The sequence below is a fragment of the Salmo salar genome, chromosome ssa25 (genome assembly GCF_905237065.1).
Source record: "Salmo salar chromosome ssa25, Ssal_v3.1, whole genome shotgun sequence".
Classification (NCBI taxonomy): Eukaryota; Metazoa; Chordata; class Actinopteri; order Salmoniformes; family Salmonidae; genus Salmo; species Salmo salar.
Genome location: NC_059466.1, coordinates 16956258 through 16983789, shown reverse-complemented (window position 1 = coordinate 16983789; position 27532 = coordinate 16956258). Strand labels below are relative to the sequence as shown.

Below are 27532 nucleotides of genomic sequence, written 5' to 3'. Positions count from 1 at the left end.
TGACAGAGGGCTGGCCCTATAGGGCAGCTAGCTCACCCCATTGGCTCTCGCTGTGTCATTATCCCCACCCCCACAGGCTTCATGCCCATAGAGGCATGTGCCCCCTCAGATTTGTCCTGTTTAAAAAAAAATCATAAAATAAAAATGGGTTTAGTTTTTTCTCTGTAATATTACAAGCCACTTAGCAATTGTATGAAGTTGGCTTTAGCTAGCCCAGATAGGTTCCCAATATCCCAACCTCATAACTAGCTACCAAGAAGCCTTTTCAGGCTATCAATCAAGTTAAAGTAGCTAGCTTGTCAAACTATTTTAGCTGGCATGCCTGCTGGCAAGTTTGGTAGACTTTAGAAAAGCAAGCAATAACGAAATGTACTGAATAAGACTTGCATTCCTTTAAATTTTGAATCAGAATTTAGCAGAATGCAGAGAAACATATTTCGTTTCTTTAGAAAAATAACCACCAATCAGGAGGATACAGACAACTCAATAGGTACAGTATGTATAGATATGCTGAAAAATAGACATATTTATTTAGATAGAATAAAGCATAATAATTATGGCTCTACATTGCAGGAAAAAGCTGTTTCAGGTGTTCAAAAGATGCAAAATTCACCAAGCCCCCCTCCGGACCACCTACCAGCTGTCCTCACGTACTTTGTTCCCGCTCAGATTTTTGGGGTGCATGGTGTCCCTGCCTGCCACTTCCTGCACATCTGCGTGAGAACAGAGATCTGTGTACTGAATCTGCTGGAACTAAATGTTTTCAAATCAAGATAATATTCCCCTATGCATAGCTGGCATGTTTTCATTTCTCTCCCTCTCTTTCTGGCACTGCGCTTCTCCCAGCCCCTCTCTCTCTACGACAATGTCGTGCACTTTCATTTATACTCATTAATTCTCTTTCTTGCACAATCTGCCTTTTATAAACTCTCTGTCAGTCCCAGTCCCTTCAACCGCATTTCTTTCAGTCTTTCACTTTTTAGAGCTCGTACCCAGCCTCTCTTTCTGGCTAGCACAGTCTTTCTTTCATAAATCTACTTTTTTTATTTAACCTTTTCTTAACTAGGCAAGTCAGTGTCCAGATTATGTATTACATTTTTTTATTTAACCTTTTTCTTAACTAGGCAAGTCAATGTCCAGATTTAAGTATGCATATAGTGTATTATTCAGGCACTACTAAGCACAACATTGCACATGATAAGTTGTAGTGGGCCATCAAGTCACGTCTTTGGGCCATCAAGTCACGTCTTTCATGTACTGTACATAATATACTGTAGACAGATCTCTCCTAAATAGCCGAACCAGCTGTATTACCTCCCCTCTTTTTTATTTTAATTTCAGCTAATTATATACCGTTGAGAAGATATCAAGTTCTTGAAGGGCTATACCAGTTCCTGTTACACTGAATGACAAGGAAGTCTTGCCTGGAGTGAAGCTCATGTTCTACGGTTATAGAATCCTATAATGGTGGTAGTAACAGACACGGGAGGCCACAGTGGGATGGTGGTTAAGGCCCTGTCAGAGCGGTGTCGGGTTTCATAGCCAGGCATACTGAAAAACACTTTCATGGACAATCAGCCACGGTTTAAAAAGGTCAAAATGTCCTCCTCTTCAGTCTAGCTAAACATCATTGGGTGGATGAAGATATCAGATATAGTTATCAAACATCTGCTGCAAGTTTAGTAACACTTGGAGGGCAGTAAGGGAGATTGATTTGTTTTCTATTCTACAGTAGGGTTGTGTGCCAAACCATTAGCTGCTGCCAAACCATTAACCTAATCATGTATGTGCTTACTGTTATTTAACGTGAATCACCTGGATTTATACATGATAGAGTATGATAACAGGAATCAACCAATGGCAGGGGCAGTGGATGAAGGTGGATGCTAGGTCAACACATGCTGTAATGACATGGACTCTAAACAGGCTTTTCACTAGACAGGCTTTTAGAAGAATCAACAAATGATGTGTGCTTTCATGTGGGTGGTGGCACATCGGTTGTATGTAGGCCCATTCAGGGCCCTTTGAAAAACTTGTGTTTACAAATCAGCTGTGGCTTTTATAAACACATTGATGCAAATGTGTCTTTTATTTCATGGCTAATCTGTTTTCCTAAAAGACAATGCAGGTATTATGGGAAGGTATTTGCATAGGTAACTGGCTGTGTGAAGGACAAGAGTCATAACAGTACTCGGTGCATGTCTTTCACAGCATGAAAACAGCACGTTTGTTGTCTTTTACATGTATTTGTCATGACTTTGCTGAACTGAAAAGTACAAAGTACAGAGAAAACATCGTAGGGGTTGTAAGGATCTGGATGACCGCCAAACTTCTTTGCAGTGTTCGTGTGAGACCACACAAAATTACGCTTGCAAAAACAGTCCAGCCGACTATCTGGCAGTGTCGGGTTTTGATTGTTAAACCTTGGGTCTGTGCCAAAAGACAGGTTTTCTCATTGAAAGCTGCAGGACTGATCTAGCAGCCTGCACAAACACAAACACACACACACACACACACACACACACACACACACACACACACACACACACACACACACACACACACACTTTCACACACACATCCTCCCTCCTACCGCATGGGCCCCCAGGGCTTTTGTAAGCAATACCGACAAGAGCGTTTCCCTTATCTGAGCAGCTGCCGCAGGAAAATCCCAGGATGTGGCCTCTCCCCAGCCCATCCGTCCACTCTAGTCACGCAACGCTTTTAGCGGTGAGAGGGGCCCCCTGAGCACACACCCCCCTGCCTGCCTCCTCTTGGAAAGTGCTCACAGAGCACACAAACAGACACACATACAGTATAACACACACATAAGTGAATGCTAACATGCTCACATAAAGTCATGTCCATCTAGAAACAGACATTAACAAGCACACACATAATGAACGCTGCTCAGGCTCAAGTCTCTGAACAAGCTCCCAGGCAAACGAAGCTGCGCATCAAACGACCAAACAAATGAAAACAGACTAAATATCAGACCTAATGACAAACACACTGCCTCTACCTACTGTGTAGCCCTACTGCCTCTCTCATACATAGACAGGCACGCTCTCCAAAACACACAGTGCAAGGCAGGCCAATCCAAGCCAGAATCTGGACGATCCAACACATCCTATTTGTTTTTTTGCCCTCCTCACTGTTTGCGTGAGTAAGTGGGCCCTTAGCAGCGCTCTGTGTGTTTTGAGTCTGGTTTTCTTTCCCAGTGCATTGTGTTCTTCTTTTTTTCCCATTGTTAACTGCTAGCGTTTATTGCACTGTTATGTGTGGCGGTGCATTGTGCAGTACTGAACGGTTACTGCTCTCCTGTGCTGCTCCTGAGTCCTGGCCAACCACTTGGCTGCCAGACTGGGGAGGTCAGTGGAGTTCCTGAGGCTGAGACGGAGAGGGCTGAGGGGGTCCCACGACCCAGCAGACACAATCGGGAAAGGCTAGCTCCCCAGTGAACCAGACACAGTGGGGTCAGGAAGGTCAGGAAGGTCAGGGGGAAGGGGACGTACAGACATCCTCTGGTTGAGGAGCATCCCTGGCTGTCAGTCCTTCAGCCGCAAATAATGAACATAATTGAACTGTATGTCCCAGACAGTCCCATGCACTTTGTAGGGTTTTTTTCTCTCTTTTTGTACCATTAAACCAGATTAAACTGGTTGTATAATCTATTGAGTCAACTCAGAGAGTATAGAACAAGTCCAAAGACATCAGTAAATCTACTGATTACAGAAGAACACTGCAGGCCTAATGCTGGAAAAACCACCTCAAAGAAAAACAAACAAGGTTTAATATGCTTCCCCCAATAGGAAACCGGCAGTGTAGTAAACCGTCACGTGCTCTTGTCCTATGGTAACTCCTATGCTCATTCACTCAGACTGTACAGCACATGAACACACTGTACATTACTACAACACACATCACTCTTTCTGGCTCTGTCTACGCTCTCCCTCTCTCTCCCCATCTCTCTCTCTCTCTGAAGCTGTTTTGCAGGTCAGAACCTGCTCATCAACTGATGATGCATGCCACTCAGACACCAGGGGGAAACAAAAGCTCCATTCAGCTTGTGGGGATTTACTCTTTGAACTCACATAGATTGGGTGGGCTCAGGTGGACTGAGCTGTGTGTGTGTGTAATGTGTGTGTGTGAGTGTGCGTCATGTAGATTGGGCATGGTTTTAGGAAAAATAAGGAAAGATATTGAGATGGGTCAATTTTGCTAGCATGTGTATATGTTACCAAGTGGAGCCCCCTAGTGGGGGAAGGGGGTGGATGTTGAGGTAAATGAGGTTGTGAACAATGAGTCAAGTTTCAGTGGTCTACCACCTTTCTGGGAGCTTTTCAACTTGCTGATGTGGCACTTCACTCACATTGGCAAAGGGGGCACAGGCCCAGCACAGCCAAAACAAACAGACAAGCTGAATGCCAGTAGGCGAGCTTGGCACACACTGTCTCTCACTCTTTCGCTCCCTGGAAATGCTGTGCAGTAATAACAAAGTTACAGACTCCCTGCTGCTTCTCGCCCCAGGCGTTGTATGTGCCATTAACAACATAAGCAGTGGGATCTCAGCCTTCCTTTTATAACTGAGGCTGTGCCAAAAGTCGCTTTTTGTAATCCCCTGACTGGAAGTGGTTGTCTTAACAGGCTTTGTAGCTCTCTTGGGAATGTCACACAGTGTTTCAGGCACAGACCAGTGGCGTCTTGTCACTCCCATTTCACAACTTCCCCGGTCAATCAACCTCGTCGTTCCTTTGCTTAAATGAAGGGTGATCACAGATTTAAGAGTGGTGCACTCTGTATAGTACGGACAAGACCCTAGAATGTTTGTTGACGTGTACCCACAGATAGACTCCTCAAATACTATGTGAAAATGATTGGCATCTTGAAAGAGTTGTAGAGACAGCATAGAAGGTCTTAGACGGGTTTAAAAAATTGTGATCTGAGACATTTGTCTATAAAAGTTTTTGTTCTACGTAATAAAAAAGACATTAACGTTTTATTTGTCACATATTTGACTTGGATTATACGATACCTCCCAATATCCACAGGTGGAGTAGCTTTTGATTTTCCTATTGCTAGAAGCGCTTCCAACATTTCACTACAGTGGAAAGCTTTTCATTTCAGGCTTTTCCACTGCTGATGAAATGTCAAACTGCAGCCAGAACACTGATCATGTTAAGAAACCCTTAATGTATTTTTAAAACAAAACAAATGGTATCATTTGGGCTGTTTAGTACTCTTTCTTCTGAAAGTCTTCCCAGGTCGGGAAAAGCCTGGGAATCGTAATCCAGGAGCCTAAAAGCGATTTACCACACACAGTCAGTCACACACATCCACACGTATCATACCATTCTCATTCTCACATAAACAAATCTGCATACTATAGTTTTTACACATATTTAACTCCTTGCAAAAGATTGTATATAATGTGTTGTTATTTGTCCTGTTTGGAAACTTCTTTGTTTTTATGACAGATTTGTTTCTTTAATCTTCTCTCAGAGGAATGCATGGTTTGACTGGTTGTCGCTCATGTTGTCTAAAGAAGAACCCTTTCACAGAGAGAGAGAGTATTCACAACTATAATCATTACAACTGCTAGCTTCTATGTAAATATTTAGTTGTCATTAAAATGGGACATTTATGAAAGTTATGAAAGCCATATCTGTTTGGCAATCTTAGGAATAGCTTCTCTATATGTATTAGTGGATGTCCTTGTTCATTTTAATTGCGTATCATAACAGTTGTTTGTATAGGGTTACATGTTTTCCCTGAAGCAAGTCCACATAACTGTGAAGCCCCAGAAATATGAGCAGTTGGTTGGTAGTACAGTCCCATTTATATCATGAAAAAGGATTTTCATGGAATTGGATTCGTTCACATACTTTGATTTCAGTGAGTTGTGCTTTGATCTGATATGATATGGAGTATTGAACCCATCAGGTTGGCCTTGTCTTTGAAATGGGATGGTATGCCTATAATGTCCACAAGCAAGCTGCAATAAAACCATTTGCTTTTTTGTCTTGCAACAATATTACACGGTTCATAAAGCCTATTATGAAATATGCATAATTAATATTGCAAGGAAAGGCATCCTCCTTAAACCTGGTGCCCATCTGTTTTTCACTCCAGTGAAAACATGGCAGGTTGACTTGTTCACCAAAAAAGTCTGGATATTTTTTACAGACTAAACATGGATAGCCCATGTTGCTGGTACTTCGACAGATGTGTGCGAACTGGCATCCAACAATATGTCATTCAGAGGAAGATAGAAACATTTGAGGTTCAGTCCTGATCATGATCGATGGAATTTCCTCGCAGCACCATGATTTTCCTTTAGGCGATGGCAGGGCTTCAAACCCATTGAGCGAGAGCAGAACCATCTCTCATGATGTAATCTTACACATGCCAGTTGTTTTCACTCAGCGTCATCTAATCCCACTCTGTCTGGCTGTGGTACAGGGACAGGGATGAGAAGAAGAAATACCCTGCAGGGAGAGAAAATAAATCATAGAAACTGATTATTGTGTCCAGTAGAATCACATAAGCATTGTGTCTTGGAGACAAACTCTGTGGTTCTGTCCAAGAAAGAAGGAGAGGAAGAGGACAGGGGAGAGAGGGGGTGTGTGGTGGATTAATGGGTAATGACAGAGGAGAGGTGAGGAGGACAGTCAGTAAAGGACAGATAAAGCCATAAGAGAGAGTGACCTTAAAACCTTTTAGGGACAGACGTTCTGCTAGCGGAACGCCTCACCAATATCCAATGGTAAAGCGTGGCGCGAAATACAAATACCTCAAAAATGCTATTACTTCAATTTCTCAAACATATGACTATTTTACACCATTTTAAAGACAAGACTCTCGTTAATCTAACCACATTGTCCGATTTCAAAAAGGCTTTACAGCGAAAGCAAAACATTAGATTATGTCAGGAGAGTACCCTGCCAAAAATAATCACACAGCCATTTTCAAAGCAAGCATATATGTCACAAAAACCAAAACCACAGCTAAATGCAGCACTAACCTTTGATGATCTTCATCAGATGACACTCCTAGGACATTATGTTATACAATACATGCATGTTTTGTTCAATCAAGTTCATATTTATATCAAAAACCGCAAACTTCCGGTGAATTTACTAAATTACTCATGATAAACGTTCACAAAAAACATAACTATTATTTTAAGAATTATAGATACAGAACTCCTTTATGCAATCGCGGTGTCAGATTTTAAAATAGCTTTTCGGAGAAAGCACATTTTGCAATATTCTGAGTAGATAGCTCGGCCATCACAGGCTAGCTAATTTGACACCCACCAAGTTTGGTGCTCACTAAACTCAGAATTACTATAAGAAAAATTGGATTACCTTTGCTGTTCTTCGTCAGAATGCACTCCCAGGACTTCTACTTCAACAACAAATGTTGTTTTGGTTCCAAATAATCCATAGTTATATTCAAATAGCTCCGTTTTGTTCGTGCGTTCAGGTCACTATCCGAAGGGCGAGCGCATTTCGTGACAATTGTTTTTCAAAATATTCCATTACCGTACTTCGAAGCATGTCAAACGCTGTTTAAAATCAATTTTTATGCAATATTTCTCGTAAAATAGCGATAATATTCCAACCGGGCGACGTTGTATTCATTCAAAGGCTGAAAGAAAAGGAGGGAGGGAGGGAGGGAGGGAGGGAGGGAGGGAGGGAGGGAGGGAGGGAGGGAGGGAGGGAGGGAGAATGAGTGGCAGCCAGAGTGGAAAAAGGCGGAAGAGAGAGATGGGCAGGGATGTGAAGGAGAAGTGGTGAGAGAGGGAGTCGGTATGTTTTACTGAGCGCCAACACATGAGCCCTACTGGAGAACTTGGCTGAGGGAACAAAAACGAAGAAAAAGTGAAAGTGCCAAAAGTCCAAACCCCAGAAACCCCAGACTCCCCAGAAACCCCAGACTCCCCAGAAACCCCAGAAACCCCAGAAACGCCAGACTCCCCAGACTCCCGTGCGTATTGCTTTCAGGATAGCGTGCTGATGTGAGTTTGTTTTTCCTCCCCTCTACCGCCCTCCTCTCCCCCTATCCCTCTCCTCCCCTCTCTGTCTGCAGCAACCATGAAGAAAAGCAGTGTCCTGTTTCCCAGTGGGAATGGGCTGAACATTAATGGGATGGAAGCCACAACCTTCTCCAAGGGGGACCTACTACTCCAGGTACAATACAGTACAGTACAGACCACTGACTTCACAGGACCAACGCAGACAGACAGACAGACAGACAGACAGACAGACAGACAGACAGACAGACAGACAGACAGACAGACAGACAGACAGACAGACAGACAGACAGACACGTAGTTCTAGAGCCAGACATTGTTTATTTGTTTGTTAATCCAGGTGGATTGAGTTATAATCCAGGACCATCCATTTAGCACGAAGTTCTGATAGGTGAAATAGGTTGTCCTGGTGCTTTATGCCAAGGCCTGGTCACGGTTTACTACATTAAACAAAGTGAACACTTTCTAGTTCTATAGCACACTGTTTACTCACACTCAGATGTCAGGTACACTTTCACACCGAGCGATGAATGGCATGTTTGGGTTTCTTCTCTCACGATGGAGGCTGTTATGATCATCAGTCAATGCTGAGGGATCTGTGAAGGCAGAGCATCAGAGGCAGTTGTCGGCAAACTGATAGCAAGTTAACAGGTTGCCAGATTATAATACCCCAGATAAACAAAATGTCCTCTTCAATGAAACACTCTAATTGATGTGTTTGTGGATGTAGCTCGACTATAGTGAAAGTGAGAGGATTATCAGTGTGTATGTGCGTGTGTATATAAGTGAGTGTGTTACTGTTTTAACACTGTATTTTATTCTTGCAGGCTCTGAATGGCTTTGTGCTGGTGGTCACAGCTGAAGGACATGTGTTCTATGCCTCTCCTACTATCCAAGACTACCTGGGCTTCCATCAGGTAACAACTCCAACATCTGTAGCATAACACAACTGCAACATCACATATGTAAGCCTTGCTCCTCATCACTGCATAACCTCACCACTTTCCGTCTTTGTAAAAAATAATTATCGGGTGTCGTGAAGATTGATATTGAAATACAAAGGCAAGACATTTGAATGAAGGAAACAGATTACATTTAGGAATTAGGGGGATAAAGTGGGCTTTTGTTGAATGTCTGCTCTGGATAGTTGAATCCCTTTGAGAATTAATCTTCTAAGAGACAGAGAACCAAAGGCAACATTTGTTGTTAATCAATGTGAGCAAGGCAATGCACCATCTTTGCTGGAGAGCTACGGCCCACTGCATAACTTGGTAACAATCCAGATTTCCATTTATCATCAAGGAAAGCGAATGTGCAACTCAACCACCTGTTAACTAACCAAAATAAGCAGTTGTTGAAGGAAGCGTCTTGTAGCAAATTTGCAGTTGCGCTTTGCCTTTCTCTTGGAAATAATAGTTTGAGAATTCCTTATATAACCATGATCATGACATTCTTTCCCACAGACGAAGAGAAATCCCATTGTTGTGGATGCACTAGCCTACTTCTACTCCATACTGAGCTATATGATCTATTGTAGCACATGTGCTTTGTGTTAGCCATGCCTTCTGTCATTATTTCTACTGCATCTATACTTTTCTGCGAAGCCCACAAGAACGTGACGTATAGCTGGGGTAATGCTTTGATCCTTTGTCATTGCTGCCACATCCATATAGTAAGATTACAGACTTACAACTCAGTACTGAGGCATACATTTTCAAACATATGTGGCGAACCCTATGGCCTATGTTATAGTAACTTGCAACTAAGCATACTGTACATACAGTAGAGACAGGGCAAGGATGTCTTTCAAACGAAAATAGATCAAAGATGATGCTTTCTTATAAACTACAGTTATGACAGCTATGATTGCATCCTGTTGTGCGCTGAAAATATACTGCTCAAAAAAATAAAGGGAACACTTAAACAACACATCCTAGATCTGAATGAAAGAAATAATCTTATTAAATACTTTTTGCTTTACATAATTGAATGTGCTGACAACAAAATCACACAAAAATAATCAATGGAAATCCAATTTATCAACCCATGGAAGTCTGGATTTGGAGTCACACTCAAAATTAAAGTGGAAAACCACACTACAGGCTGATCCAACTTTGATGTAATGTCCTTAAAACAAGTCAAAATGAGGCTCAGTAGTGTGTGTGGCCTCCACGTGCCTGTATGACCTCCCTACAATGCCTGGGCATGCTCCTGATGAGGTGGCGGATGGTCTCCTGAGGGATCTCCTCCCAGACCTGGACTAAAGCATCCGACAACTCCTAGACAGTCTGTGGTGCAACGTGGTGTTGGTGGATGGAGCGAGACATGATGTCCCAGATGTGCTCAATTGGATTCAGGTCTGGGGAACGGGCGGGCCAGTCCATAGCATCAATGCCTTCCTCTTGCAGGAACTGCTGACACACTCCAGCCACATGAGGTCTAGCATTGTCTTACATTAGGAGGAACCCAGGGCCAACCGCACCAGCATATGGTCTCACAAGGGGTCTGAGGATCTCATCTCGGTACCTAATGGCAGTCAGGCTACCTCTGGCGAGCACATGGAGGGTTGTGCGGCCCCCCAAAGAAATGCCACCCCACACCATGACTGACCCACCGCCAAACCGGTCATGCTGGAGGATATTGCAGGCAGCAGAACGTTCTCCACAGCGTCTCCAGACTCTGTCACGTTTGTCACATGTGCTCAGTGTGAACCTGCTTTCATCTGTGAAGAGCACAGGGCGCCAGTGGCGAATTTGCCAATCTTGGTGTTCTCTGGCAAATGCCAAACGTCCTGCACGGTGTTGGGCTGTAAGCACAACCCCCACCTGTGGACGTCGGGCCCTCATACCACCCTCATGGTGTCTGTTTCTGACCGTTTGAGCAGACACATGCACATTTGTGGCCTGCTGGAGGTCATTTTGCAGGGCTCTGGCAGTGCTTCTCCTGCTCCTCCTTGCACAAAGGCGGAGGTAGCGGTCCTGCTGCTGGGTTGTTGCCCTCCTACGGCCTCCTCCACGTCTCCTGATGTACTGGCCTGTCTCCTGGTAGCGCCTCCATGCTCTGGACACTACGCTGACAGACACAGCAAACCTTCTTGCCACAGCTCGCATTGATGTGCCATCCTGGATGTGCTGCACTACCTGAGCCACTTGTGTGGGTTGTAGACTCCGTCTCATGCTACCACTAGAGTGAAAGCACCGCCAGCATTCAAAAGTGACCAAAACATCAGCCAGGAAGCATAGGAACTGAGAAGTGGTCTGTGGTCCCCACCTGCAGAACCACTCCTTTATTGGGGGTGTCTTGCTAATTGCCTATAATTTCCACCTGTTGTCTATTCCATTTGCACAACAGCATGTGAAATTTATTGTCAATCAGTGTTGCTTCCTAAGTGGACAGTTTTTTTTTTCACAGAAGTGTGATTGACTTGGAGTTACATTGTGTTGTTTAAGTGTCCCCTTTATTTTTTTGAGCAGTGTAGTTTGCTTGAATAATCCTACTAGCTTGACAGTTATTGACCTCCTCGTCCAATATATTTATGCGTTATCCCCTCTTTCGTTACAGTTATATAGTATAGAGTGTATTCAGTGTTGACAGGTAACTATGATGCCCCACTGAGAGGGATGTCAGTATTAATACAAGCCTTTGGAGTTTAGCACAACAAACACACACACAGAGCTTACTTCTGCCACAAATCAGAAGACAAACAGTCTTTATAGTAGTTGGATTATATTTAGAGTTACAGTTCGCACGAAGCCTTTCGCGTTGGTTTTCAGTAGAAATGCATTGTTTCAGTTAATTAAATTTGACCAAGGGAAAATACAGGTCACTGCCAAAATCAAGGAAATACTTGACTATTGAGAGATACAAAGTATATTGAAAGCAGATGCTTCCACACAGGTGAGTTAATTAAGCAATTAAAACATACCATCATGCTTAGGGTCACGTATAAACATGCCCAGTTTCCCATTATTTTGGCTACCATGGCTAGAAGAAGAGATCTCAGTGAGTTTGAAAAAGGGGTTTCAAAGGAGCATAGGGAGCTTAAAGGATGTGTGTGTGTGTGTGTGTGTGTGTGTGTGTGTGTGTGTGTGTGTGTGTGTGTGTGTGTGTGTGTGTGTGTGTGTGTGTGTGTGTGTCTCAATCGCCAGATCTCAACCCAATTGAACACTTATGGGAGATTCTGGAGCGGCACCTGAGACCACGTTTTCTACCACCATAAATAAAACAAATGAGGGAATTTCTTGTGGAAGAATGGTGTTGCATACCTCCAATAGAGTTCCAGACACTTTTAGAATCTATGCCAAGGCAGATTAAACCCATTCTGTCGGCTCGTGGTGGCCCAACGCCCTATTAAGACACTTTATGTTGGTGTTTCCTTTATTTTGACAGTTACCTGTATATCAGTGCCATCTGCCATGTGATGTTACTCTGTTGGTTCCAAGAGTCCACTATGGCTTTGACCACAAACCACATTGTTCCTCTTGTTCTGAAGAGAGCGCCAGAATTCTAAATTATAAGTGAATCCGATGAAACCAGAAACAAACAGTGTCCAGAACCCACTTTAGTCTTGTGGCTTCAGGGTTTGTTTGCTTAATAACAGACATAAGCTGAGCTCCATTACATTGCCGTTATAGTTTCGCAGTGGTGGGCAGCACAGTTGCATTTCCTATTTTAAGTCCTTCTAAAGGCTCCTATTAGTTGTCCATTCCAGTGGAGGCCAGACTACTTGTAAAGTACACATGTCATGAAGTAACCCTGATATGGCCTGTAGACACCATTATTAGTATGTGTCTACCATAATAATCGAGGCTACAGCCATTGTCATAAACTAGACTTAAAGGAAAACCATCCAAAAACTATATTTTGGTATTTGTTTCATTAGTCCATTGTTGATATAGTCCCAAAATGTTTTGCATGTCAGCAATCAAGTTTTCAAGATATATAACCTTAGGAACAAAACATTAGGAACACCTTCCTAATATTGAGTGGCACCCCCTTCAGCCCTCAGAACAGCCTCAATTATTCGAGGCATGGACTGTACAAAGTGTCCAAAGCATTCCACAGGGATGCTGGCCCATATTGACTCCAATGCTTCCTACAGTTGTGTCAAGTTGCCTGGATGTCCTTTGGGTGGTGGACCATTCTTGATACACACAGGAAACTGTTGAGCATGAAAAACCCAGCAGCGTGGCAGTTCTTGACACACTCACACCGGTGCACCTGGCACCTACTACCCTACCCTGTTTTAAGGCACTTAAGTATTTTGTCTTGCCCATTCCCCATCTGAATGGCACACATACACAATCCATTTCTCAATTGTTTTAAGGCTTAAAAATCCTTCTTTAACCTGTCTCCTCCTCTTCATCTACACGGATTGAAGTGGATATAACAGGTGACATCAACAAGGGATCATAGCTTTCACCTAGATTCACCTGGTGAGCCTATGTCAAGGAAACAGCAGATGTTCCTAATGTTTTATACAATCGGTATACAAATTCTTAACTTGATTGCTGACATGCAAAACATTTTGGGACTATATCAACAATGGACTAATTAAACAAATACCAAAATATAGTTTTGGGGTGGAATTGTCTTTTAACTTTGATAGAGTACAATCATTGAGTTTGCCCTCTCTCTTTGTCTGTCTGTAGTCAGATGTGGTCCACCAGAGTGTGTTTGAGCTGATCCACACAGACGACAGAGCAATGTTCAGACGACAGCTTCACTTTGCCCTCAACCCCAAGCCCTTTGACCCAGAGCAGGGAGGAGATGGTGAGTGATCTGGAGGGAATGGTTTGTGGACAGTTTGGGTAGTTTTTTCAGTGAATTCTTGTGTAAGTCATCGATTGATGTCAATGGGAGCCTGTTCAAGCTAGGTGTGTTTATTTCAAGTTAAGTTTTGCCCCATGTTTTTGATGATAAACTCTCATTATACGATCTTTCACCCTGTTTTTATGTTCAGGCATGGAAAGCAGCAGTGACATCACCAGGAACATTGTGACCTATAACCCTGAGCAGCTCCCCCCAGAGAACTCCTCCTTCCTGGAGAGGAACTTTGTGTGTCGCTTCCGCTGCCTCCTCGACAACTCTTCTGGCTTCCTGGTGAGTCACTCATCTATAGGGCTGTAGAGAAAACATCCACTTTGTATTATCACCAGAAAGTACCTCATACACTTTATTGTGTCATAAGAACTAGGGTTGCAAAGCTACCGATAATTTACCAAAGTTAGTAGAATCTTCAGTAATTTTGGTAATTAACAGAAACTCTATGGCAATCTATTGTAACTTTGGTAATTTATACTTGAATAACTTTGAATAACTTTGGGGCAGCAGGCAGCCTAGTGGTTAGAGCGTTGGACTAGTAACCGAAATGTTGCGAGATTGAATCCCCGAGCTGACAAGGTAAAAATCTGTCGTTCTGCCCCTGAACAAGGCAGTTAACCCACTGTTCCTAGGCCGCCATTGAGAATAAGAATTTGTTCTTAACTGACTTGCCTAGATAAATAAAGGTAAAATAAAAAATGTTTTCATATATAATATATATTTTTTTATATCTGTGTCCATATTGTCCATGGGTTTCTAGTAGAAAGACCATATGGTTTAAGAGAATATAGCCTAATTAATGAAAAAAGTATATAATCAACAATGGCATTATTTTCAATTATCTCTGCAAATCGTACAATGATTGACTTTTTCACCACATATTGAAAACAAATACATATTGACATACAGTACATTGTAGAATAGTAGTGAAGACATCAAAACTATTAAATAACACATATGGAATAATGTAGTAATGAAAAAAGTGTTAAACAAATTAAAATATTTTAGATTTTAGATTCTTCAAAGTAGCCACCCTTTGCCTTGACAGCTTTGCACACTCTTGGCATTCTCTCAACCAGCTTCACCTGGAATGCTTTTCCAACAGTCTTGACGGAGTTCCCACATATGCTGAGCACTTGTTGGCTGCTTTTCCTTCACTCTGCGGTCCAACTCATCCCAAACCATCTCAGTTGGGTTGAGGTCGGGTGATTGTGGATGCCAGGTCATCTGATGCAGCACTCCATCACTCTCCTTCTTTATCAAATAGCCCTTACACAGCCTGGAGGTGTGTTGGGTCATTGTCATGTTGAAAACAAATGATAGTCCCACTAATCACAAACCAGATGGCATGGCGTATCGCTGCAGAATGCTGTGGTAGCCATGCTGGTTAAGTGTGCCTTGAATTCCAAATAAATCACAGACAGTATCACCAGCAAAGCACCCCCACACCATCACATCACTCCTCCGTGCTTCACAGTGGGAACCACACATGCAGAGATCATCCGTTCACCTACTCTGCTTCTCACAAAGACATGGCGGTTTGAACCAAAAATCTCACTGGTCTAATGTCCATTGCTCGTGTTTCTTGGCCCAAGCAAGCGTCTTCTTGTTATTGGTGTCCTTTAGTAGTGGTTTCTTTGCAGCAATTCGACCATAAAGGCCTGAGTCACGCAGTCCCCTCTGAACAGTTGAGCAGCAGAGGTAACTCTGGGTCTTCCTTTCCTGTGGCAGGGCTCATGAGAGACAGTTTCATCATAGTGCTTGATGGTTTTTGTGACTGCACTTGAAGAAACTTTCAAAGTTCTTGAAATGTTCCGGATTGACTGACCTTCATGTCTTAAAGTAATGATGGACTGTCGTTTCTCTTTGCTTATTTGAGCTGTTCTTGCCATAATATGGACTTGGTCTTTTACCAAACATGGCTATCTTCTGAATAATACTTCTACCTTGTCACAACACAACTGATTGGCTCAAACGCATTAAGAAGGAAAGAAATTCCACAAATTGACTTTTAACAAGGCACACCTGTTAATTGAAATGCATTCCACGTGACTACCCCATGAAGCTGGTTGATAGAATGTCAAGAGTGTGCAAAGCTGTCTACTTTGAAGAATCTCAAATTAAAAATTCCACAATGTGGAATAATAATAAAAATAAAGAAAAACCCTTGAATGACTGTGTGTGTCCAAACTGGTACTGTAGTAAAATAAATAAGTCTGTAAAAAAAAAGATGAACGATATATCATGCTGAAAGCCTCACATTAAAAACACCAATGTTATTCACTATAAGTTGATGGTTTATATTTAGGATAATGCTTTCCAGCTTTGTTATTCTATTTTTTTGTGTAAATAATCTTATTGAATTATTTTATATATTTGACATGTGATAAGGCCAGATAGAGAGGGCCAGACATACTTACAGAAACTAGTGATAATCTGAAGTACCCAAAAGGGCCACTAGATGTCTTATGATGGATTACATAAAATCCTTGAAAGTTTCCAAAATTCTGGTAGTTTACTGGTAAGCTTTGAAAGTTTCCAGTAATATACCCTGCCTTTGATACCCTGATAATAACACATATCAGCACCGTTGATTAATCTGACAGTATAAAGTGAGTGGTGGATCTTGGCAAAGTTTGGCTAAAATGTTTATAGTCACTAGCCAAGATTCTGAGTATAACATCCCTTTGTTCTCCTCATATTCAGGCTCTGAACTTCCAGGGGCGTCTCAAGTTCCTCCATACCCAGAGCATGCTGGGGGATGACGGGACACGCAACCAGCCCAACCTGGGCCTGTTCACCATCGCCACCGCTGTCCAGAACCCGTCCATTTTGGAGATCAGAACGAAGACAATCTTCTTCCAGACCAAACACAAGCTCGACTTCACCCCCATGGGTGTTGATGCCAGGTGACTCTAAAGGCCTGAAACTAATTCTCACTGCGTCCCAAAAAGTTGGAAGCCTTGGCCTACATTTAGGAAAGACGTATGGTAGTATTTAACCTGTGCCTTGATCAAATGTATGACTTTTTTTTTTAAATATGTCACAATTTCACTTATATATTCAACATGTTTGAGGGATGACTTCACAGGTGAACATGTGTTATGTGCTGTACTTTCCACTAATGCTCATATGGTGTGTCCTGTGTTGTCATCTCTCTACAGGGGGAAGGTTGTCCTGGGCTACTCAGAGATGGAGTTGTGTATGAGAGGCTCTGGTTATCAGTTCATCCATGCAGCTGATATGATGTACTGCGCAGACAACCATGTCAGAAGTAGGTTTTGTTCATCATTTACAGTTGAAGTCGGAAGTTTACATACACCTCAGCCAAATACATTTTCACTTAGTTTTTCACAATTCCTGACATTTAATCCTAGTAAAATCGTAGGTCAGTTAGGATCAATACTATATTTTAAGAATGTTAAATGTTTGAATAATAGTAGAGAGAATGATTCATTTCAGCTTTTATTTCTTTCATCACATTCCCAGTGGGTCAGAAGTTTACATACACTCAATTAGTATTTGGTAGCATAGCCTTTAAATTGTTTAACTTGGGTCAAACGTTGCAGGTAGCCTTCCACAAGCTTCCCACAATAAGTTGGGTGAATTTTGGCCCATTCCTCCTGACAGAGCTGGTGTAACTCAGTCAGGTTTGTATGCTTCCTTGCTCGCACATGCTTTTTCAGTTCTGCCCACAGATTTTCTATAGGATTGAGGTCAGGGCTTTGTGATGGCCACTCCAATACCTTGACTTTGATGTCCTTAAGCCATTTTGCCACAACTTTGGAAGTATGCTTGGGGTCATTGTCCATTTGGAAGACCCATTTGCGACCAAGCTTTAACTTCCCGACTGATGTCTTGAGATGTTGCTTCAATATATTCACATTTTCTGCCCTCATGATGCCATCTATTTTGTGAAGTGCACCAGTCCCTCTTGTAGCAAAGCACCCCCACAACATGATGCTGCCACCCCCGTGCTTCACGGTTGGGATGGTGTTCTTTGACTTGCAAGCCTCCCGCTTTTTCCTCCAAACATAACGATGGTCATTATGGCCAAACAGTTCTATTTTTGTTTCATCAGACCAGAGGACATTTCTCCAAAAAGTACGATCTTTGTCCCCATGTACAGTTGCAAACCGTAGTCTGGCTTTTTTATGGCGGTTTTGGAGCAGTGGCTTCTTCCTTGCTGAGCGGCCTTTCAGGTTATGTCGATATAGGTCTCGTTTTCCTGTGGATATAGATCATTTTGTACCTGTTTCCTCCAGCATCTTCACAAGGTCCTTTGCTGTTGTTCTGGGATTGATTTGCACTTTTCGCACCAAAATACATTCATCTCTAGGAGACAGAACGCGTCTCCTTCCTGAGCGGTATGACGGCTGCATGGTCCCATGGTGTTTATGCTTGCGTACTATTGTTTGTACAGATGAACGTGGTACCTTCAGGCGTTTGGAAATTGCTCCCAAGGATGAACCAGACTTGTGGAGGTCTACAATTATTTTTCTGAGGTCTTGGCTGATTTATTAAAAATTTCCCATGATGTCAAGCAAAGAGGCAATGAGTTTGAAGGTAGGCCTTGAAATACATCCACAGGTTCACAACCAATTGACTCAAATGATGTCAATTAGTCAGTCAGAAGCTTCTAAAGCCATGACATCATTTTCTGGAATTTTCCAAGCTGTTTAAAGGCACAGTCAACTTAGTGTATGTAAACTTCTGACCCACTGGAATTGTGATACAGTGAATTATAAGTGAAATAATCCGTCTGTAAACAATTGTTGGAAAAATTACTTGTCATGCACACAGTAGATTTGCCAAAACTATAGTTTGTTAACAAGAACATTTTGGAGTGGTTGAAAACCTAGTTTTAATGACTCCAACCTAAGTGTATGTAAACTTCCGACTTCAACTGTATAATAACCCTTTATTCGTTTGATCAATATTTTTTTGCAGATTTGTCTAATGCTATGAATCTTCTTCTCTCAGTGATTAAGACAGGAGAGAGTGGTCTGACAACATTCAGACTACTTCAGAAGACCGGGTGCTGGGTCTGGGTCCAGGCCAATGCCAGGCTCATTTACAAAGGAGGAAGGCCTGACTTCATCATTGCACGCCAGAGAGCTTTGCTGTGAGTTATCAGTATCTGTCTGTATCATCATTTTTTATTGTTTCTCAAAATATATGATTGTATATTCATTCATTCATACATATGATACAGTAATTCCGAGGGAGAGGAGCATTTACGCCAGAGGAAGATGCAGCTGCCATTCAGCTTCACCACCGGGGAGGCCCTGCTGTACGAGACCGGCCCCACTCTGGATGCCAATGAATTCCAAACCAACTCCCCAAAAATCTGCAAGGTGGAGTCCCTGGACCCCCAGTCTCTGCTGGGCTCCTTACTGACGCAGGACGAGTCCGTCTACACCCAGCCACAGGAGCCTCAGCTACCCATAGACCAGGCATTCATGGACAGCCGAGCGCTCACCAATGTGGCCTGTAACTCCTGGCAGAGTAGCATGGAGCCCCAGGGGCCCGACGGGGATGATGATGGTGACGGCCCCAGTGAGGTGAAGCAGAAGGGGGCGGTGGTGTCCATGATAGACGCCCTGCAGAAGATGGCACGAGATGGGGACCTGTGTGAGGCGCTGCAGGGGCTGGACGTGGACGCGGCCGAGCTGATGGAATGGGAGAGTGCCCTCCTCAGGCTGAGCCAGGAATCCAACGGGACTGGTGGCGGGAATACCTCCCCGGAGCTGGATGACATCATGACAAACGACATCTTCTCTTACGTGGAGGAAGCCTTGTTCAAGGAGAGCAGCCAGGGGAGCGGTAACCAGCCCAACTGCTCCATTATGGTCAACAACAACCCTAACCTAAACCTGTTCACAGAGATGTTTAACAACAACAACCAGGATGGACCATTCACAGGAATGGTAAGCCCTACAGGTGTCGGACAGTGCAAGCCCGGGTTGCTTGACAGTCGCAGCTTTATCCATAATGGCTCCCCAGTGAACGGTCAAATTGGTCAGGTAACAGGCAATGGACCAGATGGTTTGGCAGGACAGAACCAGGCAGGACCACACCAGGTGTTCAACAGCACCCAGAGGCTCTCCCACTTTGGCCCCCAGATCCCTCAGATGGACCTGAACATCCCCACCCTGCAGCAGCTACAGCTCAACGACATCTTCACCCCCTCTCTGGAGCTCCCCGAGCTCAGTATCCCACACAGCTCAGGCCAGAACGGGGCTGTTACGTTTGGCACCAACATGGCTGGATCCTGTGCTCAGGCACCAAACAACCACATGGGAAGCCCTCAGGGTATCACTGGCCAGGTCCACTCTAACCAGTCACCTCCACAGTTTTTCACTCATAATGGCGTGCCAGCTACAATGGCACCAAACGGACCACAGCAGATCTCTGTTCCGCAGTCCAACCATGTAGCACCTAGTCTGGTGGATGGCTGGGCATCCATGATTCCCAGTAATGCCTTTGTTTCACCCCAGATTGAATCTAGCGATCTCAATCTATCTAATCCCCTTCCGACTGCTTGCCTTCAGGGAAACAGTGCACCATTTCAGTCACTCAAAATCCAGAGAGTTCGGCAGTGGCCCCAGAACCAGCAGCAGCTGCCACCCCCAGCCAGCACAATACAGAATGGAATAATGCCAAATGGACACAAATTAATCCCTGACTGTCACAGTCAAGCCACAGAGACCCAAAGGGTCCCTATCACAGGCCTTTGGCCACAGAACCCCAACAGACTGTACCACCGAACCCAGCAGGGGGGATTGGCCAATGGCCAGCCTGCTCCATCCAGTAGCTGCATGTTTGAGAACATCTCACCCCCCCTCCCTAATGGAAACAGCCACGTGGATGGCACCAGGCTGGCCCCCACATTGTCTGTATGCCAGAGTAGGATGGTGGACCCCCAGGACCAGAGTCCTCCACAGGGCTCTTGCTACTTCCAGTGGGGCCCCAGTGAGCCGGTGGTGGGCACGTCAGCCGTCATCCAGGACAACGCCAGCACCAGCCCCCTGTCTCGCCCGCTGGTGGCCAAAATAACCACCCCTGAGGGCCTACTGGCCATGCAGCAGTACCTGGCTGGATGCAGCGGAGTCGGACAGACACAGGTAACTAAGCCCCCTCTCGTCCTCTGCTGCTACTGTTATAGATGGAGCAGTGATTTTTTTCCTTACCAAATGAACTGGTTTTCACGCAGATAGGAAAACTCAGGGCCCTAAATAGTTATGAAGTAATTTCTTGATATGAGTCATTTTTACTTTATGATATGAAACTTTATGAAACAACCAGACATCTGATTCTATCTTTTGTCATACTTCTTCTCCCAACAGATTCCAAGCCTCCCTGTTATAGACAGCAATGGAATATTCTCTTTACCACCCCTTGTAAATGGATCAATGTGCTTTACAGAGCACAACCAAACCAACTATTGCAACTTCTAAACATGCGTCACTTTGCCTTACGAGGTAAAAATGGCGGACAGAGAGAGGAGGAAGCCATCCATGAATCTATTCATCCTTCCGTCTGTACGCTTTCATAGACAACCCTCTGCCTTAAGAGATGTCTCAGTGAGGGTGTTGTGAAGACAAGCCATCCCCTCATCATGTGTGGTCAAACACACCATCCATCTCCCTATATCAGTGTTTGCAGTAAATACAAGGACTCCTTTAATTACCCCTTGTCAATTTTGTCAGCAATGGAACAAAAAGCAGCAACTTCAAATTGAACTGGTTTTCTTTGTATTTTTGCATTGTCTTCTGTTTTGTTTGCTGATGCCTTGTCTTTGTTTTTATTACTGTGTAACAACAGTTTCTGTCACAACTTGTTTGTTTAATTGCCTTCAGTGATATGAATGAAGTATGAATCCTCACTAGTGCATTTGGCTTGCGTTATAATGGAGCATTACATGGCTTTTTAAGGTCATGACCAATTCCCAAAGTGATATTCTAATGAAGCAAGCCGTATTAATTTCTTTTTTTACGTTTGTTTCTTGTGCACTTACGTTATAGTCGGATGGTGATAGGACACCATTCAAGTTTTCACTCATGGGAAAACAAAACAAAATACTAAAATTGTACACAAAAATAAAGTCATAACAAACATTTTTGTATGGAGTGTAAATACAGAAATTGAATCTATATTCTTATATAAAGATATTATGTAAAACGATGTGAGTGCACTTGTGTTTATGACTGTGATGAATATGACTATGTTTACAGCGTGTGTGCGTGTGCAAAGGTGTTCGTGTGTGTTTGTGTTTTCTTGTTCTGGAGAGTGAATGAAGCAGTGTACAAGTGTCCCGTGTAGCTCAGTTGGTAGAGCATGGCACTTGCAACGCCGGTGTTGTGGGTTTGATTCCCAAGGGGGACCAGTGTGTAAAAAGTATGAAAATGTATGGACTCTATACTGTAAATCGCTCTGGATAAGAGCGTCTGCTAAATTACTAAAATGTAAATGTACTAATAGACGTTCTGAGGAAAAGACGATGTATTTCATCGAAATGTCTGCATTGGTTGCAGAGTAGGCAGTATGACTAACCATGCAAGGCATGTGCTTTCAGATGATACCCCTTGTAATGCTATTGGTATCCAAATGTCATTACAGTTTGACAATACTCTGATGCAGTATGTTGATAATGTTATATCAATAGTAGTAAACCCTTTTTTTGCTTTTCTTTGCTTTTGTTTTATTTTGGTGTTATCTAAACTTCACTAAGCCATACACTAACTTCTTGTGGTCATAATACAAACTGTGGAGGAATGCGGGCCCTAATGCTGCATCTATAGGAGACGCAGGAGACGTAGAAGTCCTATAAGGACTAGTATAGTAACCACAGTTACTACAGACATGGGACTAGAAGTCGAACTTCCCACGAGGCTGCCATGATGACTCAGCATATTCAACAAATGGAAGTCCATGTCAGTCGATGATTGACAGAAACATGGCAGATCCTCCCAATTGAAATGTCCCCTGACACTGAAGTCTCCCGTCATCACTCATCTCTTGTCTCCCTCAGAGGGCTCTGAGACTAAATCAATATGGCCACCCACCTTTCATTTCCCTTGACCTACTTCCTCATTCTGCTCATATGAAAGGGCAAGACAGATGAGAGGAATATGGAGGAAACTAAACCTGGCCAACTAGAGGGCCTCTCCTGCCAAACTGCTCTCACCATTTCAGCTCACTCAGCTCAGTAAGGCAGAGGAAAGTACACATAGTAAAAGGAGCTATTGTATGTATTGGGTATATTCACATTTACCTTTGGCTTTTAAATTGTATTTAGTAATTGTTCTTGTTGCTTTAACCAGCTGATATACAAGCTTTCAAAGTGCCTGCCTTGAAATGTCGATAAAGTTTCTCGTATCAAAGCTTATATAAAGGAAAGGGAAGGGTATACTATACAGTATACTGTATATTAGCCCTGAGCCATATAGCTATTCTTTAAGCGCACTCTTCAACAGTCTTCAACATCAGGCAGTTGCAGAGTTCAGCATCAATATATTATTAATATTTACATTTTTGCATTTGTTGGTTGTATGTTTGTTTATTTGTATGTTTTCTTATTATGTCTAGTGGCCTTACAACATCTGTTAGACATGTATTCTCTTTGTAAGCCTTTATTTCCACCTAAATATATAATTTAGTGTAGTTCACTTGTATTTAGCCAAGTATAGTGTATGCAATGTATTGATAATTACCAACTTACTTGTTACCATTTGTTTCTTAATTGTACAATTCAATTTAATATTAAAAATATTCCTAATAACTTACTACTGTGTTACTTGGTCATTGTTAAAGTGAAATACTCTTGTTAGCCACTGGAGGGTGCATCTCTTCACTGTTGACTGAATAACATTCATCTCACTGGCCTATGTAAACAGTGCAATGAGAAGACTCATGACTCATGTTTAGGATTTCCACTAGGGAAAGGGGATACCAAGTCAGTCGCTCAATTGAATGCATTCAACCAAAATGTTACCTAACCCCTCTGAATCAGAGAGGTGCGGGGGGCTGCCTTTATCGACATCATCAATGCCCGGGGAGCAGTTGTCCGAGCTGTCTCTGGGATTTGAACCAATGATCTTCCAGTTACTGGCCCACTAGGCTATCTGCCGCTATAGTACAGCCACCAAAAGTGCCTATATCGTATTAAATTCAGGAAAACCAAAATGTGCTTTTTTTTTTGTCTTAATTTAAAGTTAGAGTTAGGCATAAGGTTAGCAGTGTGGTTACGGTTAGGGTTAAGGTTAGGGTTAAGTTTAAAATAAAATTTTAAGAAGATATATTTTAGAAATAGGCTGGGTTTAGGACATTGTGACTGTAATAACTAGTGATGCCCTGTGCTTAGAGCTAAAACAAATCTAGACTGAGCTAGAGGAAAGTTAGGCGCCCAACAGATTCCCTAACTTAAATGCTCTGACAAACAGACAGACCACCAACGCTTTAAATACACAGATGTTAAATCAACTGTAACTGAAGGTGTTCCTGAATAAATAAAAAAATCTAAGCAAATGTTACCATTGACATTAAAACAAATTAAATGAGATAATATCTGTTGCAACCATAAACAGACATGAAAGAACCTGGTCCTATTGATGAATGCCAAACTTCAATCACTCACAGACAAGTACTGTATGTGCCAATAAATAAAACCTCTTTGCACCATTCTCAATGGGTTTGCATTATGGCATCATTATCACCTCGCAACCCCACCCCACCCTGCCCATCCAAAATCCCTCTTTCTGGATCTGCATGAGTTGAACTTGCCCCGAAACCACTTCTATCCTCAATCAGTGAATTAGTCTTGGTATGGTTTTATAATGATGGGATCAGGGCTGTTGCGCTGTGGCAGGCAGAGACCAGAGAGACAGAGACGGCTGGGTTTGATGAGGTTTCCATGCCCCTGCAGCCACAGGTTGGCACACAGCAACGTCAGTCATACCCTACAAGGGCCATGCTGCCCGGCCCAGCCCGTAGGCACAACTCACATAAAAGCCCTGGCGCAGACTCTGACTGTTACTTAGTCATTAATCATATATATATATAGAGAGAGAGTGGGCATTGTTCACAAACAGACCCCCCTGATTCACCGAGTCACTATAGGACATTAGAAGTTTCACTGTGCGTTTTCTTCTCATTTGCCTTCTCATTTACTTGTGTACATTGAGGGATGTGCACTCAAAGGAACAGACAGTACAGGCTTCCTGTATGTTAACAGTCACACATGCACAGTGCATGGATACACGGGGCTACATGTGCTATAGTATTTTCACCAAAGTATCCCAAGAACTCCAGAAATAAATGTCCCACATTTGATTATCTAAGATTAATTTGCTCCAGCAGAGCAAATGGATTGTTTGAAGGAAACTCGAGCTACCCCTAAAGAAAACTCCAGTGCTCTACTTAAATGAAAGGATTAAGGCAAAGGAAAACAGAGAAATCCAATCCTACAATCAGCTGTGCATAATATTATATTCGCACGCAAGCTATTTTATGTTTGCCAACCCCTCATCAGGAATTCTCTCTTTTTTCTATTTTCTTTACAGTGGATTCTGCAAGCTTTGGAGACTGTACAAGAAAGAAAAAAAAGATTTCAAACATTTTTAAGAGTTGTGGTTTTGAAAGTGATAATTTTTTCACTGCAGCTGCATTCCCTGCGGATATCATTGAGTTTTGGGAAATGTAAGACGTGATTTCACATCTGAATTTATAAAGGTTTCCAATGGCTTAATGTCTTAAACAAGATGCTCTCCTGTTGATACAGCATGTTGCATGTCTCCGTTTATGAATATGGGATAATCTATGGTTACAGAACATGTGCTTTGTACAAGATTTGGGAGTAAGAACTGCAGGAGGCTAGACTTTATCTAGTGAAGTGTTATCTTTCTGATAGAAACAGTCATACATTTTAAATTGTGTGCATTTATTCAACGGGTGGGTCTAATCCTAAATGCTGATTGGCTAAAACCGCATTCCAGACGGTTTCCGTCTATTCCACAAATTGCCACCAGCTAAATCTATGAGATTAAAATGCCTATTTACTCTGTTCCATCTGACTGTCGGGAGTCGGGTGGAGACAGACAGGCAGCGTTTTTCAACCAGTTGAAATCATGAATGAGCTGTCATCATTTTTATGGATATATACAAAGAAATGTCAATTGAAAGAAGGTCAAACGAAACGAAGTGCAGCTAGTTTTTCGACTTTCCAGCTTCGGTTTGAAATGATTGTGTTAGCTGTGTGGTTGGCTAGCTCCTCTGAACAGTGTCCTGACAAGTGAGCACATTTTCTATGCCAGGCGAAATCGCGCCTCATTAGCTCATTGTTATGGATGTATCCAAATAAATGTCTAGAAAATAGCTTAAACAAATGCAAATGCAGCTACTTTTCTGTTATTCTGGCTGCACTTTCTGACGTGACTGTAAATTAGTAGTGGTTGGCTAGCTAGCAAGCAAGCGTTAAGAACTGGCAATATGGCACATTTAGAACGAACGACTGGATCGCGTCTCTAGCAACCGAACTGATAAAACGAACAACCAGCCGGTTTGGGTAATAACCCTAGATTTATGTCGGGCCTAACAACACCCATGCCAATACATCCTCCAAACACTGTTTTCCGGGCATTATCACTTAAATGGAGAACAGAATTAATGTAGTAAAATGTAACAGATCAAGTTATTTTTTCTAATAAAATACAACTTGTGCAATGGAGACAAGTCACACAATTTAAAAGGAGAACCAACTATTTGAAATAGTTTTCTACTCGACTTCCAGTGGGTTTTGACAATGCAAGTGGTCCTTTGTAGCTTAGTTGGTAGAGCATGGCACTTGTAACGTGTGGGTTTGATTCCCGGGGCCACCCATATGTAAAATGTATGCACGCATGACTTTAAGTCACTTTGGATAAAAGTGTCTGCTAAATGGCATAATCATTATATACATTGGAAATCCCACTTGTTCCGCTTCATTTGGGTGTTCACTCACTCAGACAGAGATTTTATAACACTTTTATAAGGTAACACATTTGCAACCATTATATAACGTTCAAAAGATCTTCATGAATGTTTATAATGCAGTGCTCATGAGGGTGTTATACATTGCTTATGAATGTATTACAGTGCAATGATCCCAGCCTAGATAAATGTATTACAATCACTTCCAAGTGAGTAAAGTATCTTGGGACTGTGGCTAGCGTGCAACCAGAAGGCTGGGAGTTCATTTCCCTTGGGTAGCTAAAGATAGTCCACATAAATGTTATTATTAGGACCTTTATACTCACCAGATTTACCAGATCTCTACGTACTCTATAGATACATCATAGGTAATCTATCAATATATCTGTACAAAGCCAGTGTCTATCATTTTACAGTAGCTTGGTGGTAGTTTAACTAAATTCAAATCTAAGTAGTGTTTTCAGTAGTTAATTATTTATTTATTTTTGCCGCCATGTAACAGTCTAGCTAACTACACAACTTTTTTTTGCAAAAAATACAATAAAATAGGTGTGAAGTAGGCAATCATTCCCTTTCATGTTGGGCATCAGACCTGCCTAATTCTCACTGGAAACATCATTTTTGTGTTTAATAAGCTATATGACTCCAAAGTGATCTATTTTTGCAATTTGTAGTCTGACATTTCAGATTTACATATGATAC

General features: G+C 42.5%; 1 protein-coding gene across 1 annotated transcript in view; it reads left to right on the top strand.

Annotated features, from left to right (window-relative positions):
• The window catches only part of ahr2b (aryl hydrocarbon receptor 2 beta), a 47751-nt gene extending 25711 nt beyond the window's left edge, over window positions 1–22040 (top strand). Inside the window, 9 exon segments of the mRNA NM_001123556.1 lie at window positions 8095–8195; window positions 8866–8955; window positions 13690–13810; window positions 14001–14140; window positions 16568–16770; window positions 17026–17135; window positions 18845–18986; window positions 19077–20988; window positions 21211–22040. Of these exon segments, the coding sequence (NP_001117028.1) occupies window positions 8095–8195; window positions 8866–8955; window positions 13690–13810; window positions 14001–14140; window positions 16568–16770; window positions 17026–17135; window positions 18845–18986; window positions 19077–20988; window positions 21211–21321 (2930 nt within the window). The 3' untranslated portion in view covers window positions 21322–22040.
• Window positions 22041–27532: the final 5492 nt, after the last annotated feature.